This window comes from Ochotona curzoniae, unplaced genomic scaffold, assembly GCF_017591425.1.
Source record: "Ochotona curzoniae isolate NIBS_2020 unplaced genomic scaffold, NIBS_Ocur_1.0 contig_3498, whole genome shotgun sequence".
In the NCBI taxonomy this organism is placed as follows: domain Eukaryota; kingdom Metazoa; phylum Chordata; class Mammalia; order Lagomorpha; family Ochotonidae; genus Ochotona; species Ochotona curzoniae.
The window spans coordinates 46,828,684-46,846,019 of NW_024465885.1; the positions used below are offsets into that span (position 1 = coordinate 46,828,684).

Below are 17,336 nucleotides of genomic sequence, written 5' to 3' on the forward strand. Positions count from 1 at the left end.
GCCGATTCCCTGGGAAGCCGGAGCACGGCCACCAGCCAGGGCCCCGGGCACCAGGAGCCGTTCCCATGGCAACCTCATATTGGCACGTCCGTCTCCTAAGAGCGTACACAGCAAAGCGGGGATATTGTTTCTTGACTTCTGTGAGGGGGCGCAGGCAGGGAAAGGGGACGCATTTTAATACCTATGCCTTCTCTTTCACACACACACACACACACTGAAAAAAAGTAGTGAGCCCTAACATGTACCATGTTGACAAAAATGCCAGATCAAATGGATTTGAGGAATCAGCTCAATTCAAGACCGGCTCAGCCCTCCCAGGGAAAGGAATTCCTTTATGTGTTTGGAAGTCCCTTTCTGGAAAAAGCCATTCCATTCATACCTTTGTAGAGAAGTGAGCTTATGTGCACAGAGCAGCCCAGAGCAGCCTGGGGAAGCGCCTGCTTCCAGCACCTGCCCAAACCCACCCCCAGCCTCCTCCCTGTTACTGTTTTAGAAGTCCCATCACCCCTGCCTGCCTCCCTAGGGTGGGGGCAGTGGGGGGGAGGGGTGTTGCATAGTCAAACTATGGGATCCGTGCAAAATGTCATTTCTTGGACCCACATGATCCACTGGTGGGGTAGCCTGGGCGTGGGGGTGTTGGCACCGATGACTTGGAAGTCTCAAGAATAACAGCCGCTCCAGCTCACGGAGGGTTTATCCAGAATGCCTTCTCCCAGCTCTACCCCAACTTACAACACGCTTTTTGGGAGAAAGAAAAAAGTTTCCACAAACTCAAACACCGTAAAAGAACAGAATCTCAAGGCTATTAGATCAAATTTATTTTTGACCTCCTTGAAAAGGAATTTTTTAAAAGCTTTTTGCTAATTTTCCATCCTTTGGAGTAATACAATTTCTCTTTTGTAAGATGCTTACTACCTTTGTTGAAAGTACATCAAAGATAAACACCAGCTCTTCAGTACTCAGAAATACGTATTCCTGACTATGTAAGACAATATTTATTTTGTAAAAATATGTTTAAATATGAATTAAAAAATGCTGTAACCCCGAACCGTGAGTCGCATGTTTTTCACCAGTGACACTCGTGGTTCATCCACCAAGGAGCTCACGCCGGAGAACATGGTCAAGTTTATTCAGCTGACTTGCTTTTTTAAAGGCATTGGTTCAAAGTGAGTTTCCCCTCCTCCATCCCAAGATGACTTTTTAGAAAAAAAAAAAAAACTGATCATGTAAAAAGGGTTACACTTCCTGGTATTTCAAACTGCATAGTAACCACTGGGAGTTACAACTCCCAGACAGAGGGGCGTGTACACACCTTTGCATTCCATGTACCCCACTAGGGTTGGGGGTGTCCATGGGGGCAAGGAATGATTCTCCCATCCCTTCCTGGAGCCTCCACCCTCATCTGCGCCTGTGTCCCTAAATGCAGGTGCTGCGTGAAAAACCCACCACGAGGGTTGCAGAAGATACAAATCCTTACTTCATCCCCTTACCGTGCCCCATGGCAGACCCCTAAAACTGCTTCAGAAGTGCCCCACTGTCACTGTGGCCAGTGAGGAGGGGGGCACTTTCTATGAGTTCCCCCCTGGAGCGAGCCAGCCCCAGCCCAGCAAGGAAAGGCACCTTCTCTTTTACAGAGCTTGGCGGTGGGGGCAGATGGCAGCATGCCACTTCCAGCCAGGGTTTTGGATGGCTACACAGGTCCCCAGAGAAGCGGTCACATTTCAGAGAATTGGAATGCTCCGGGTTTTTGTTAAGACATTCAAGCTCCATAAGACCCCAGATGGCAGGGACTTGGTGGGGGCATCCCCGCCTTCAGTTGCAGTGGTGGTGGTGGGGCAGTGTTGGGGGTGGGTAGCAGGTAGGTGAGTTTCCCCAAGTGGTCAGGAAAGGGCCTGGCTTCAGTCGGTCCCAGCAGAGCAGGATGCCCAGGGTCTGGTTCGTGGGCACCAGGACATCTGCTTCTGCTCTGTCCCCTGCGCGTCGGGGGTGCCCTGCCACCCCGCAGAGGCCTGGCGCAGTGCCTGTGTCCCGATGCCGCTGCACTTCATTAGTCTTCACTGACAAAAAGGAAATGAAATGATAACATTTCCCCTCCATCAAGCAGAACTGTCCAGAATAGAACTTGAGCTTAAAAGCAAAGCCACGCATGGTTCTCAATGAATCCTTCTCCCGCACAAACTCAAGTCACGGTGGCAGCTCCCAGGGATGACTCGCCTCGTGTTGTGACAGTCTGAGGACCGAAACCCACGCCCTTAGCCTGGAGATCTCGGCCCCTGTGGTGTCCCACAGCCGCCCTCTCTGGGTGAGCCCCTGGCGCCATTTCTTTTGTCGGGGGACTTTTATTTAAACTTGGTCCTCATTCTGAAAGAGGGTGTTTAGGAGAGAGTGACTGACTTTCATTTTGGGGGGAGAAATATTCCGACCGAAGTCCTACTTGCTGAAGTGCTTCTGAAGATACATTTCCAAGGAATGCAGGTTGGTTTGGTGTACCTCTTATGCTGTGTTTTTTCCTTCCTTCCTATGGGGCTGGTGGAAGGTAGACAGATTTTATATTGCAAACCACAAGTTTCTGGAACCGGCCAGGCTGGCTAAGACCCGGATAAAGATGGTGCTGGTTTACAATGAGGGGATTTTGTTCAAAGCTGAGCGTGCCTCTGTCAAGCTTTCTTTGCACTCACTTCAGGATTGGGGTTGGCAGGAAGGCAGGGGAGTGGACAAAACAGACAAACAAAAAACAAAAAAACTGGCCTTTTAAGGCTGCAAAGTAACGGGCCGACTCTCAAGTTCAACGGAGATAGGAGCTGCGTGGAGGAAACGTGGGGAACATCTGGAAACTGCAAATGGTTATCAAAGGCTTGCTTCCTTTGTTCTGCCAGGGAGACTTGTAGAGCATCAGAATTTGAACGTCATCGCTTAAAGCTACACACACACGCATACACAGAGGAGTTTACACACACAACCCTCCTCCACACAGAAGATGTTTGGTGCAAACATCATTTTTCTTTCTTTGCCGTGTAGGGAAAAGCAAGGCAAAAAAAAAAAAATGCTTGCAAATCAAATGCTAAGGATCGCACCTTCTGGGTGTTAAACCTTTTGGGTGTTGGACCGCCTGGCTGGGAAGCCCCACGTGTTGGAGGGAGCGTGAACCTGGAAGCTCCCAGCAGCCCAGTGTGTGGACAGGAGAGCCAGCCTTCGCCAGCATGGCCCCCACCTCTGACCGGGCACATGGCGCCCCGTTAGTGCACTCAGGCCCATGCCCCTGAGTCCAGTGCTACGGAACACACAGTGAATGTGCACATTGGCCAAGCAGCACTCACAGCATAGGGCCTGAGAGGTCAGCTGAGTTCCTCTGCACGGTCACTGCCATGGTTGCTCACTGCAGGTGTCCAGGGACTGCAGTGTTGGGCAGAGGGGAGGTCCTAGAGGCCTGGCCTCTTGCTTCCCCTGCTTGCCACAGTAACACCCATTACGCATCCCTACATGTGCGTTAGGACAGTAGCCTGTCTCTAGAAGCTGAACCACAGGGAGCCTCCACCCCTCTCTCACCAGTGGTCTGCACCCATGAGCGGTTTCGTGACTATTTCTTAGTGATGTAGCAGTCAGTCTCCACTCCTGGGAAACCCCTGTCCGACCCTAAGCACAGGCTTGGGCTGGGAAAGTTGGGGGGTCTCCACCCACGTGGGATCTTCATTTGTCAACTCTACATCTGCAAGCATCTGCAAACATCCACACCGATGGCAACTCACAACAATCCGAAGGACACATAAGAGTAAAAAGAAAAAAAAAGCTCCGGAGTCCACAAAGAAATTGGAGGGTTAAAAACAAAACTAAAGTAAACAAATCCATCCGAATTAGCTTTCCGGGTTCACTGAGGCGAGCAGCACACTTGCGTTGTGTTGGAGCTTCTCGGCTCATGCACCAGTGAGGGAGGATGCCTGGTCCGCGCGGCCAGCGCTGGGGACGATGGGGCTCCAGTCCCCATGGCTACTGGCCTTTGGGCACGAGGAGGTTCCGCAGCATGTCAAAGGAGTTGCCGTCGGGGTGCACAGTCACCACCTCTCCGTCCTCCCTGAGCACCTGGAGGAAGCCAGAGTCATCCAGGCCCACGATGGAAACCTCAGGTCCCTCGGCGCTTCCAAGACGCACCTGCTGGCCACTGGAAATGCAGGGGAGCGAGCGGTCACTGGAGCTTGTCGCAAGCAGAAAACGGGGCCTGAGGTCCCCTGCCCCCACCCTGGCCCAGAGCTGCCGACACTCCCCCTGCAAGCACTGCCTCTGCAACAGCCGCAGCTACCACCCAGGCGCTGGGGATGCCCATGTGCGCCTTGTCTTCACAGCCCCATCCCGCCACTCCGTGGCAACTCAAGAAATGTGGGGGTGTCTCCAGGCCTTTTCCTTGGGACTAGGGGAGAAAGAGGCCTCATGGAAAAAGAGATCTCGTCTCCTAGGATGAGGCCAGGTGGCACGGGCCACAAGGGTGCCTCACTGGGCGTTTTCTTCTGTGAGCTTCCAAAGCTCCCAGCCCCATGAACAGTTCTACAGCACAGTACTTCTCCACCAATGTTGATTCTGAAGAATTCCACATCTACAGCAATGCTGGACCAATCAAATTTCCTTCATATCTGTTGGTACCAAAGGCCATTTTCCATATTTGCTCCCAGTCTGCATCCACACACAGACATACACACACGTATATATCATGACCACACACACGTGACCACAAATGTACACATAAACCTGCACACGAGTTTACAACATGCAACTATGCACAGTGCACACACACATGCACACACTTGTATACACATGCCAGGAGCACACACATGCACACCCACTCACCCACATGCACACACACAAACATTTCTGAAGGCCACTCCACTAGGTGCCAGCATGGTCAACTCGGGGGCTGAAGCCTCCTGCATGGCTCTGCTGGGGACAGGGCCGCCTTCTGGGAAGCTGTCTGTGCCACGACCCTGAGGAGGCACAACCTTGAGGCGGCAGCAGTAGCCGAGCTCAGGCACGGGCCACAGTCAACCTCTATTCCCCTGTTCCGTGACTAGCCTCATGGCCACCCCTGGCCACCTCCGGGAGCTGATTCTGGCTCACACATCACACCCCAGTATCCTCAGCCTTCTCTCCTCTCCAACAATCCTCCCGGCCTTCTGTTTCAGGACTAGGTTGTCACACTTCAGCTGCCGGAGAGCCTCTGGCTGTTGGAAGGCAGAAAGGGCTGGGTTTTGATAAGACTCTGGGTCTGATAGGAGATGACGCTGAGCCAACACTGACCTGTGCACCCAGTATTTGTAATAGACAGGAAGCACGCCGCCGGGCCCCTGGGCCTGGAACGTGTCCACCAGCGTCTCCAGCGCCGTCACGGCTCTGGCGATGAGCACGTCGGCTCGTAAGGGCTTCAGCGCTGCCTGGTGCTGCCTGTTGTACTCGGCCACGAGGTCGTTGATGCATATGGTGGGGTTGCTGTTCGTGACATTAAACCCACAGCCTGGACAAGAAACCAGACGACATCAAAGTGAGCTGATCCAGAGAACGGGTCTGTCATCACACATTGCTCCCCCACCCCCATCGTGGAGGAAGTCGCACTTATTATCTTACTATCCCATGCCCTCATTTTAAGTAATTTTTTAAAAGATTATTTTATTTTGAAAGGCAGTGTGACAGAGTGAGAGGGAAAAGCAGAGGAAGGGAGAGAGAGGTAAGTTGGTTCATTCCCTAAATGCCTACCAACGGGGCTGGGCCAGGTCCAGCCTGGGACTCCATCTGGGGTCCCCCCACCCTGAATAGGGGACAAGAAGCCCAAGCACTTGGGTCCCAGGCACCTTAGCAAGGAGCTGGAGCAGAGGCAGAGCAGCTGGGACTCAGACCAGCATTCCACGGGACGTTGGCAATGCAGGCGGCAACTGTTAGCTATTGGTGCCCCAGCCCATCCCCATCACCCCAGAGCTGTCATCTCTGGCCACCTAGAGAGGAGCGTATCTCCGAGGCCATCTTCCTCCCTGTCCTTCCATGATTCTTTTTGTTCAAGCAAGGAGCTTCTGAACCTGGCTACAGACAAAGGAGAATGCCACACTTCAATGTAATTCCAGAGGAAGCCTACGACAGGTCGAGACCTCTGTAGCATCGCTTCTGAAAACAGCGGTCCTTCAAGCCCAGGCTGCAGCTCTGTGCTGGGAATCCACATCAAATACCATCTCTGGTTCCTTTTTTACTTGAACACAGGCTCAACACTTGTATATTTTGTTCAGGTCTAAAAGAGAAAAGTCTGGATTCCCAGATTTCAACCTTTCGGTCACGGACTAACCTCAGACACATCTTTTAATCTTCCCCCCTCTTGGAAGTCCCTGGGGCTGAGGTTACACCACTGGCCAGAAGCCAGACACAGAGAGAGTGTGTGTTATCAGGGCCAGAGGCTGCATCAGCTGCTTTGTGCGGAGCAGGAGACCAAATCCCAGCGCTCTCACAGGGAGAACTTAATGTCTGCAAGGGAGCCAGACCTCAGCTTCCAGAAGGGGCCCTGGGCCAACCTCAAAGAGGGCCTGGGGGAGTAATGCATGACTGCATGCAAGAGCAGGCGATGAGGTAGCTGTGTGTGGGGGGGGAGCCTCTGAGGACCAACTGCCAGCCCCCTTGCAACCACGCCCTGGGCAAGGGCAGCTGTCTTGCCCTAAATGTTCTGCTCTTTGCAGTGGGGAGGGGAGCATGGCTTGGCCTCAGATTTCTTTTGTTTAGAGCAGACTCATCCCTAAGATGCTAAGCATGGCAACGATGTCCAGAAAAGCCAGTACTGTAGCCATGGGGCAGGACGTGGCATAATCGGCCGGGTGTTCATGTGAGCTACAGTTGCAACATTGCAGGTGCCTGCTGAAGGAGAGGCATTCAGCACTAGAGGGCTGAAAGCCATTCTTTGCATTCAGAAAATGTGAGGTCCTGAGGTGGGCATGAGGAACGGGACGGATCCCACAGGAGGGTGCCTTGGTTCAGGTTCCAGACTCAGCTCTGCCTCTCACCCAGCTTCCGGCCAATGAACGTCCCAGCGTGCAGATGATGGCACACGTACTTGGGTCCCTGCCACTCATGTGGAAGACCCAGGTCGAGTTCTTGGCTCCTGGCTTGGCCTGGCCTGCTCCACTTCCAATCTAGCTCCTTGTCAATGCACCTGCAAGGCAGTGCAAGAATGCCCAGCTGACATGAGGCCGACTCCGGAGTGGGAGTCGCAGCCACGTGGGGAGTGAATCATGAAAGATCTCTCTGTGCTTTTTGTGTTTGTGTCTCTCCCTTTCAAACAAATCAGTAAAAGTAAAATAGCCAGAAAGAAAATGGCAAGCCCTGGGGGGAAGAGTGAATTTGACCATCGTCCACAAAGACCTTGTCCTTCCCAGCTGCCGGGGTCACCTCTGTCGGCAGCTCTGACTCCAAGCAGTCCTGACAGCCTTCACCTTTGCTGAAAGCCAGGGGCTCTCCCTGCAGGGTCATGTTTCATTTTCCTGGTGTTGATGGAATTCTTGAGCTTACTGAAGCCACTGGTGCAGACCCTCGTGAGGAGTGTCTGCCTGCAGGGGTGGCAGTGCTCGTCTGCACACAGCGGGCAGGCCTGCAGGGGTGGGGAGTGGCTTGCCTGGAAGGAAATGTCCAGTTGGGAACAGAACTGCCTGTACTGCATGTGCACGGCACGCTTGCTACTCTCTGGCAGACACTTCTGACACACAGTCATGCTCTGTCTACCCACTGCTCACTGCCGAATGCCAGTGGAGACTACTGGACTCCAAGATCTCTGGAAGGGCCTCTGAATCCCTCTCCGTGCCTCATCTGGATGAGCTGTGGAGTAACAGGTATTCTGCAGGCTGGAATTGTGGAGCAGTGGGTTAGACCAATATTTGCAGTGCTGGCATCCCATATGGGCGCCGGTTTAAGTACAGGCTGCTCTACTTCCAATCCAATTCCCTGCTAATGCATCTGGGAAAGCTGTGGAAGATGGACCTGCTAGCCATGAGTCCCTGCTACCCAGGCAAAGACCTGGATGAAGCTTCTGGCTCTCAGCCGCAGGCTGGCCCGGCCTTGGCAATTAGGGTCATTTGGGCAGTGAACCAGCAGGTGGAAGATCTCTGTCTCCATCTCTCTCTAACTCTGCCTTTCGAACAAATCAGCACTAAAAAAAGAAAATGGAGATTCTGTACCTTGACTTGACTATCCAGAAGTTCCTTCTGAAGGTTAGAAAGAGAGCAACTTCCCATGGCCCGGGAACGTAAAACAAACAATGCAAGACGACTGGAGAACTAGCGTAGAAACCAACTTTTCACTACAAAACGGTGCATTCCATGTGTATTTCACCATTTCCAGCGTAACAGAAGCAGGCACGTGGAAGGCTTCTGTGATGCCAATTCCGTGGTTTCCGGGACGGTAGATAGGACAGGCTAAATACCCTTGAAGCAATTTCAGCCAGTCCCGTTCTCTTTGAAAACTCGTCATACGTTAGAAACCACAGAGGAAAAGACAATCCGTGTGAGCCTCTGCTCCTCCCAACCTAAGTGGACATGGATCCCTTTCATCCTGGCTTTAAAATCTAAAGATAGCAGGGTCAGTGCTGTGACACAGTAGGCTTAGCTTTCGTTCATGGCATCGGCATCCCATACGGGTGCTGTTCCACTTCCTGTCCAGTTCCCTACTTAAGGCCCGGGAAAGCAGTGGAGCAGGGCCAAATGCTTGGGCCCCTGTACCCATGTGGAAGACCTGGAAGAAACTACTGGCTTCTGGCTTTGGATCGGCCCAGCTCCAGGTGTTATGGCCATTTGGGGAGTGAACCAGTGGATGGAAGATCTCTCTCTCTCTCTCTTTCTCTCCTTCTCCCTGTAATTCACCTTTCAAATAAAAATAATTCTTAAAAAAGATCTGAAAGTACTGAGGGTAAGGCTTTGAAACTCACCAATGAGGATATAGAACGTTTCTCCCAGGAGCACTGAGTTAACCAGAACTCCGCCGATCTTCATGAGGTCACTGTAGTAAATGTCGTTGGGCCACTTCACTCGCAGGTTGATATCCTAAAGGAAAGTGTGCACGTTACTTTACAGTCACAGGACTCAAGAGAAGCAGGCCAAGGCATTGGCTATGTAGATGGTGGGTCTTTAAACAGATAGGACACGGACCTTGTCTTTTCCTTTAGACAGTGAATCTGTTGGACACCCCAATATTAAAGCACTTGTTGAGGGATCAGAAAAGGAAGACCTAAAGAATCCATTCAGCATAAATCCTGGAATCCTCTGACCATCCCCACCCCTGTCTTTCATCATCAAATACATTTTCTGTGTTATTCGTGAACGACCTCAAGGTCAACCAGCGTAGGTTATCTCCCACATCCGGTGGGGAGCATTCACTGTGGGCTTGGTGATTGGACGGAGAAGAGCAGTGCTCCCAGCGTGCTTTTCCAACAGGCCCCAAATTCACCACCATCCTTCAAAATCTTCTGTATGACCCAGCTATCCCACTCCTGGAAATATACCCAAAGGAAGTGAAACCTGCAAATCAGAAAGTGACCTGCAGCCTTATATCTATAGCAGTACAATCTACAATAGTAAAGACATGGAAAAATCCAGACGCCTATTGAAAGAGAAATGGATAAAGAAACTCCAGTATATATATGCTCTGTGGAATAATACACAGTCATTAAAAAGCACAAAATTCTTCCACTTGCAATAAAATGGTCCCAACTAGACTATTATGCTCAGTGAAACAAGCCAATCCCAAAAGAACAAACATCATGTGTTCATTCTGATATAAGGCAACCCTCATGCAAATACAGGATCAATAGATATGTAAGTAAACATGTATGCACACATATTCATCTAGAGGAACTGTGCAGTGGAGACTAGCATACTGAGAAGTGAAGATACGCTGCAGTATGCATCCCTACTTGAGCGAAGGAAAACTCCCAAGGAAAATGTTAAATACACCTTGACAATGGAATACCAGCCGCCGCTGTCAGTGCACCTAAATGCAGAATGATGCACTTGTGACTGCTGCGGAAGGATTATACTATGTAATGCTAAGGGAGGAGACTGTGGGGAGAGCTGGAAGGGGGATTTCTGTGCTTATGGAATTGCAGCATGAAAAAGAAAAAAGCAGATGGAGTCACCTTGAGCAGAATGCCCTGGAGATGGAGTTGTTAGAACAAGTTGTTCTCACAAAGCCACCAAGAGACAACATGGGTGACGTCTGTGAACTGGTCACATGACCTGCCGCCTCGCCATCCTGAAGGACTGGGGGGCGACGGGGAGCTCTGCCTGGACTCCGGGCAAAGTGCAACAGATGCTGCCTTGACCAGAGAGACCTCTGCCTGCCCCTATCACTGTGCAGTTGGGATAAACACACTGGGTCAGACCAAGGGGGCTACTGCCACGCAGGGCCATATCCGGCAGAAGGAAGCCCCCCTACAGAGGCACTCTGCCACAAAGCTCGGAGACCAGAGCAGAGCCAATGGCCTCCACACCTCTGGCACTGGCTTCCTGCACTGTGGCTGGACCCAGCATTCCCTCGCCTCTCCACACTGGCCTCCCTGGGCCTTCCACTGACCCCGGGGACTGGTTCTAGCATCTCCCTAGGGAGAGAAGAGGAAGCTTGCAGAGGTCACGTGGCATATAGCGTGAAGCTGCACCACTTGCAAGTAGCAGAATTGGGATTCAGAGCTGAACTTTTGGGAGCTGGTGTCTGGCTCCAGTGGCAAAGCCACCAGTTGGGATGCGAGCAAGTCCCAGCTGGACTCTTGCTTCTAGCTTCCTACAAATGCACCCCTTGGGGAATAGGGTTGATGGATCAAGTACATGGGTCCCTGCCACCCACAGGTAGGAGACCCGACTGAAGTTCCTGGCTCCCAGCTTCCACCCCCATCACTGCAGGCATCTCTGGAGTAAGGCAGCAGTTGGTGGACTGTGTCTCTCAAATACAAATACTTCCTCTACCTGGGCCAGCGAGGGTATACAGCTGCTCTATGAAGCTGCCAGCCTGGGGGCAGCGGTCCCGGGCCAGGACAGGAAAGCTCCAGAAGACAAGCAGAGCAGCCAGCACACACAGAATGTCGCACGCTCACAGTGACCCCTCAGGGACGAGGGACTTTCTGTGTCTTCTGTCTGGGATGGGGCCGTCCTCGACTGCTTTCCTAGGTCACAAGCAGGGAGCTGGATGGGAAGCAGGGCAGCCAGGACATGAGCCAGTCCCATGCGGGATCCCAGCACCGGCAAGGGGAGGATGTGGCCAGTGGAGACACTGCACTGGGCCCTTCCCTTGACTTTTTAATGATGGACAGTAAAGCAGTCAGCAGTGACAACAGTGCAAACACACCCTTCCTTACAGTTGGGGAAGAGGGTCCTAAACCAACCTGGGTGTTGAACTTGGTCAACCATTGATAAAGGATGGCTCACTCCGCTAAGCAGAGACTACAAGCTTTAGGGAAGGTCAGCAGTGGGAAGGACTCGAAATAAACATTTTTAACAGAAAATACAAATAGCTGAAATCTCATCTAACACTTTCGGTGTTGTGGTGTCATGTCAGAGGGAGGCTGCTCCATGTCTAACCCAGCTCCCTGCTATTGTGCCTGGGAAAGCAGTGGCTTGTGGCTCAAGTGACTGACATGGGAGACCCAGATGAAGTTCCAGGGCCCTTGGTTTCAGCCTAGCCCAGCCTTGACTGCAGCAGCCATTTGAGCAGTGAACAGCGGATGTAGGAGCCTTTTAACTGCTTCTCAGCCTTTCTCTGTGTCACTCCACCTTCCGCTAAAATAAATACAATCTTTGAATTTTCTTTAAAGTATGTCCTTATTAGGATGCTTGGGAAACAAGAGGCCATGGGTATCTACTGAGCCCGAGGCAGGCAGCTCCACCCAGGATGTTTCTACAGCTCCAAGAGCACCTGCTGACCAGATCTAGCAGGGGCAGGTGAAGGAGGTTCAGTTCCACCCCGTGACCCTTGCCAGCACAAGCTCTACCTGCAAGGAGTCGGGGATGTCCCATTACACCCACCTGGTACTCGGGCATGGTCCTGACGGCCTCCACCACAGCCAGCGACATCAGGTGCTGCACGAACGGGATCCTCTGGCCCAGCAGGGACCTCAGCGGGATGGAGAGCAGCAGCGTGCAGAGGGCGCACCCCACCGGGCTCAGCCAGGCATTCTGTCCCCGCCCTGCAACACAACTCCTATTGGGACTTCTGGCTCCTCGGGGGACACCTCACACAGGGCTGCAATCAAGCACCAGTCAGTCCTCCCCAACCGGAACCTGCCTATATGTCTTACAATGAGTGTGAATCTGCCGGACAAAAACAACCTCAAATCGGAAGAGCTACGGCCCGAAAGTTCCCCATCAGGAGCAGGATGTCCCATCTTTTCAGCCTTCCATTTTGGCTGTCAATGATTTAACATCTTCCAGCCCCCGTGAATAACCTTGCTAAAGCTTCAGTGCCCATCACGGGGTGGGGCAGGTAGCAACAGAGAGGCTGGGGGACCTCCAGTGAAACCATACCAACCCTGGGCCAAGCTCTGGGAACCACGTTTTAGAAGTGCATCTCCCAGCGAATCTACTTAAAAAACAGTCGCATAACTTAGATGGAGAACCTGGTACATCGGTTACATTCCAGTAAAAGTGGATCCCACACCCTGCTAACGCACACCCTGGGTGACAGCAGGGATGGCCCAAGGACCTGGGCTCCTGCCACCCACACAGGAGCCCTGGATGGCGCTCCTGGCTCCTGGTTTTAGCCTGGCCCAGCCCCAGCTATTGCTAGCATTTGGCAAGTAAACCAGTGGATGGAAGATTTCTCTCTCTGTTCCTTTCCTTTTTTTTTTTTTTTTTTTTTTTTTGGTTTCAGTTTCTGTGCCTTCCAAATTAAAAACAAAAATAAATAAATGGAAAAGGAGTTTTTCTAAAAGATCCCTCATGATAACATTGGGTTGTTCCTTTTTCTTGAAATAGAATTTGAGGAAACAAAACGATGGAAAGGATAGGAACCGTTCACTGAGATCTATACTGAGACCCAGACTTCCGATAAAATAAGTCTCTTTTTTCTTTTTCATGTTCCAAAGAAGGAACTGCAAAACAGTAGCTTCCTTATTTCTCTGCTTCCTTTAAAAAAAAACCACAGGGATCTCTAAGAGCTAAAAGTCCATTTGGGCGGGCCCGGCACCACTGGCCAAGGGCTGGTGGGGCAGCAGGCAGCCGGCCACTGGGCCACGGCAGGTCCCCCTGTACACACACCGGGCAGGGCCAGGCCGTTGGTGGGTTCCGAGAGGGCATGCAGGGGTGTAAGCCCCGGGTGGGGCTCTGCCTTCCTCAGTCCCTGAGTGGGCACTGGTCAAGTGCACACAGACTCTACATGGCTAGGCCGGGGACTGACTGTTCAGAGACCCCTCTCAGAGAACTTTCTGGAGACAGCAAAGGCCCTGGCACATACCATCCAGGAACTGCAAAGCCCAGTATGAGGGCAGATGAGGAGAGTTCTCCAGGGCTAGTTTCGAGTGACTGACAGGCATTCTAGTTTAAAAAAATGCCCCCAATGTGCTGAGGCTAACCCTTCTGCCATAGACGGCACATGAGAGCCATAGATTCCAGGAAGGAAAAACTGACAACTGACCTCTGCCCTGGGTTTGCCGGGCTGCGATGGCTATTAAACCCAGCTCCTGGGGCATCGCGAACATCAACCTGCAAAGAGGAGGGGAAAGACCAGTCAGCCAGAACTGCAGGGGATGGAGACAAGCAAGTGTGTGCAGAGGAGGGCTGGGGCGGGCGAGCATCTGTAAGGCTGTTTCCGGTGAAGGGCTAGCTTCCGGCTTCCTTCACGGGAGTCTGCACCTCCTGGGGACCTCTGTGGCGAGAATCACTGCAAAGCAGTGAGTCAGAAATGCAGGACAGGTGCAGAGCCTGTCATCCCTGCGGCCAGGTTAGTGGACGTTTCCACAGGACACATCCTCAAGGTCCCCCCGCCACTGCGCTGCACCCTTGCCATGGCCCCGTGGACCTGTGGACCTCTGCACCATCTTCCAGTGACAACTCAGTTGTGGCTGACATTTGTCCCTGCTTACGGCCGGTCGCATTTCTGCTCCAGTGCGGAAATCCAATCACTGCAGACGTTTCTGATTACTCAGAAAGCCAATATGGTGGGCATAAAGCTGTTTAAAAGACGCACTATCCCCTGAGAGCTAATTATACTTTCACTCTCGTAAATAAATCCACACCTTCCAAGAACCATGGAGAAGCCCGGAACCATTGGAGGCTGTAGGCCTGCGCCCCCCCTTTTTAAATGGTCTCATTTCAAAGAACACAAACTTCCCTTTGGGGATAGCCGAGACGCCAGCTCCATCTCCATTAAGTTCCTTCCAATACAGGCGCGATACCCCAAGCCCTCCCTTGACCCTGCCTGCAGCTTCCCCTGCACGGATTCCAACTCCGTGCGAGCACAGCATGCTCTGCGCTCTGGGCGGGTCCTAATCGGGGACTGAGCACACGCAGTCCACAGCACTACTGATTAAACACAGCCCAAACCACGTCAGCTCATTTGTCAGTGCAGCTAGAGGGGCCTCTTGCAAAACAAACAAACAAACTTGGGAGGGGAGCAGCAGGACTTCCAGCTTGTTAAGACGACCCCAAGGTCATGGGCTGGGCTGGGCTGGGCTGGGTAGTGCAGCTGCCTCCACATCCAGCAGCCCTGACTGCTGTAGGGCAGGCACAGGGCGCTGGGCTGGGGTGAGCCGACTGCGTGCCAGTCCCGCTTCCATTGCACATGAAATACAGTCCAGGACATATTTCTCTTGGACACCATGAATAACTCATTGAGACGGGGTGTGCCCATATGCTGCCGGGTTCCCGGAATAAAGTGTCCTTTTCTTATGCCCGCCGGCAGCAAGTCGTAAGAAAGATTCTTTGTCCATGCTGGGGCGTTAACATTGTCTTCTAGGAATGCTTGCCTTCCAGGGGCTACGGGGGGAGGTGGCTTTTTAAGAGAACGTAGGGGGAAACACACACGTTGTACACAGATCCAAGGACTCTAGCATGTTCTTCAAGTAAACCATGAGACAGTCAATAGAGGCTGCAGCCAGGGACAGTGATGACTTGAGCAGGTGGGCAACAATGCAGGGCAGAGGTTGGTTCTAAAATCAAACAGACTTGGGGCCTGGCATGAAAGCGTAGTGGTTAAGGTCCTCGCCTTGCACGCGCCGGGATCCCATATGGTTGCCGATTCTAATCCCGGCGGACATACTTCCCATCCAGCTCCCTGCTTATGGCCTGAGAAAGCAGTCGAGGATGGCCCACCAAAAGCCTTGGGACCCTGCACCTGTGTGGGAGACTTGGAAGAGCTCCTGGCTTCGGACTGGCTCGGCTCTGGCCGTTGAGGTCACTTGGGGAGTGAACCATTGGATGGAAGATGTCCCTCTCTGTCTCTCCTCCTTTCTGTATATCTGCCTTTCCAATTAAAAAAAAAAAAAAACAGACTTGGAGAACAATGAAATGACGACAGGAACATGGGTGCTGAGTCGCCACTCCCATGGTGGTGGAAGCTCCCAGGGCAGATTACACAGGAGGGGAGTTGGCAGCAAGTTTCACAGGGAAAATTGGAAGGAAGACGAGTGGGCAAGGAAGGAACTCATGTTTATTTGAGATCACCGGGGGCTGTGCCATATCAATCCGCTCCATCTTAGGTGACTCCGAGGGCCACCAACAAAGATGTACTGAGGGCCTCTGACAAAGCTGGCGACTTGGAGAACCAGGCCACCGCCCGGGTCTGCTGTTCACTGAAGGGAGATACTGCCTGCCTTTTTACATCTGGGGTGAAGGCTTCTCACACCAGAATGAGAACTCAGCAGTTCGCCTCCCAGTCACTCCAACTCGTCCTGGGGATCAGCCACGAGCAGTGGGTGGGAACATCTGAATGAGCATAAACTTGTAAATTCTGGTCCAGACTGGTGTCCACTCTGGGGAGTCAGACTGTGTGCCAAGCGGCAGCGCTTGTCACCATGTCCTCAAAAGAATTTTGGAAAGAGCCTGGACATTCAACAGGGAAATTCTTCAAGGTGAGATGCTACACGCAGCTGGCGGGGGGTAAGCTGTAGTCACTGAAAATGACACAATATGCAGTGAACATTAAAAAAGAGAAAGAGAGAGAGAACGAGAGAACAAGGATATAAGCTACCAGAGCTCTCATTCCAGCAGCATAAAATTCACTGAAGGAGGGAAATTTGACAACCTGTTAACAGTAGCCATAGTAGGATGATTCTTTTTCTTTGTTTTAAACTTTCAAAGTTACTTTTCAATTGTTGAGGGGAGAGGTAAGAAGCATGGTCATCACCTGTCGATGTAGTATGTAGCTATTCGTTAATATTTCTAAGTCCAAAAAGATCTGTTTTAGAGAAGGCAGCAGGTTACCGGCAGCATCTGCTTTAGAACAACTGCTGAGCGAGAGGCAGCTGGACAGTCATCGGCGAGGAGCACTCCACCTCTTCATGCTCACGCCACCGGGGACTTGGAAACCTTGTGCTTTCTGACCTAGTGCCTGCACCTCCAGACTTGCACCCTCAGGAGTATATGCAGACAGGAAAATGAAACAATTTTGGAGCCTAACCTCTTGCAACAGCATTACTGAGACATGGTAGAAAACCAGAAATAATCAAATGTCCCATGATACGAGTGAAAAAAATCATAGCATCCTCACATGAAACTGTCACACCACTCACCAGTGGCGATTAGGCGATTTCTTCAGGATATTTAAAAAAAAAAATCCTACATCCAACTTGATTTCAACAGTGCTTTAAAATCAAATTTTAGCAACTCTTAGGAAAAGGGCAACACTGGCATTTATCTCAGGGAGTACAAGTATTTGAAAACCACAGAGAAATACAAAGCAGAAAGTAAGGGAGCTTCAGCAAGTTCATGGACAGGACCTCCGTCTGGCTGGGTCACGGGCATCAGGTGCCAACCTGCACAGTTCCCTTCCCTCTCTTAGCGCTCGGAGAAGACATGCACTCTCGGGCTTCCTCAAGTTTTCCACATGTGAAAAAGAAACCACATCTGGGGGCTGGAGGATAAGGCAGAAGGGGACTGCAGGCAGGAAGCTTCCTGCTGCTCCAAAGGCAAACCAGGACCCGAGTGTGCTGTGTCCACAATGGCACACACTACCGTGTAGTTCAAAGGGAAATGACCTTCATTGCAAAACTAGGTTTTAAAAAAGATTTCTTTTTATTTGGAAGACAGATTACAGAGAAAAGGAGAGCCAGAGAGATCTTCCACTGCTAGTCCACTCCCCAAGTGGCCATAATGGCTAGAGCTGGGTTGATCTGAAGCCAGGAGCCAGGA

The 17,336-nt window shown here is 51.8% G+C and overlaps 1 protein-coding gene across 2 annotated transcripts in view; it reads right to left on the reverse strand.

Moving 5' to 3' along the window:
• Nucleotides 1-688: 688 nt before the first annotated feature.
• The window catches only part of HLCS (holocarboxylase synthetase), a 173,651-nt gene continuing 157,003 nt past the window's right edge, over nucleotides 689-17,336 (reverse strand). For both annotated transcript variants that reach the window (XM_040980801.1, XM_040980802.1), the window contains 5 exons: nucleotides 13,624-13,691; nucleotides 12,018-12,178; nucleotides 8,933-9,047; nucleotides 5,284-5,497; nucleotides 689-4,156 (listed from right to left, as the gene is read on the reverse strand). In XM_040980801.1, coding sequence (XP_040836735.1) covers nucleotides 3,985-4,156; nucleotides 5,284-5,497; nucleotides 8,933-9,047; nucleotides 12,018-12,178; nucleotides 13,624-13,691 — 730 coding nt within the window. In that variant the 3' untranslated portion in view covers nucleotides 689-3,984. The remainder of the gene's footprint in view (nucleotides 4,157-5,283; nucleotides 5,498-8,932; nucleotides 9,048-12,017; nucleotides 12,179-13,623; nucleotides 13,692-17,336) is intronic.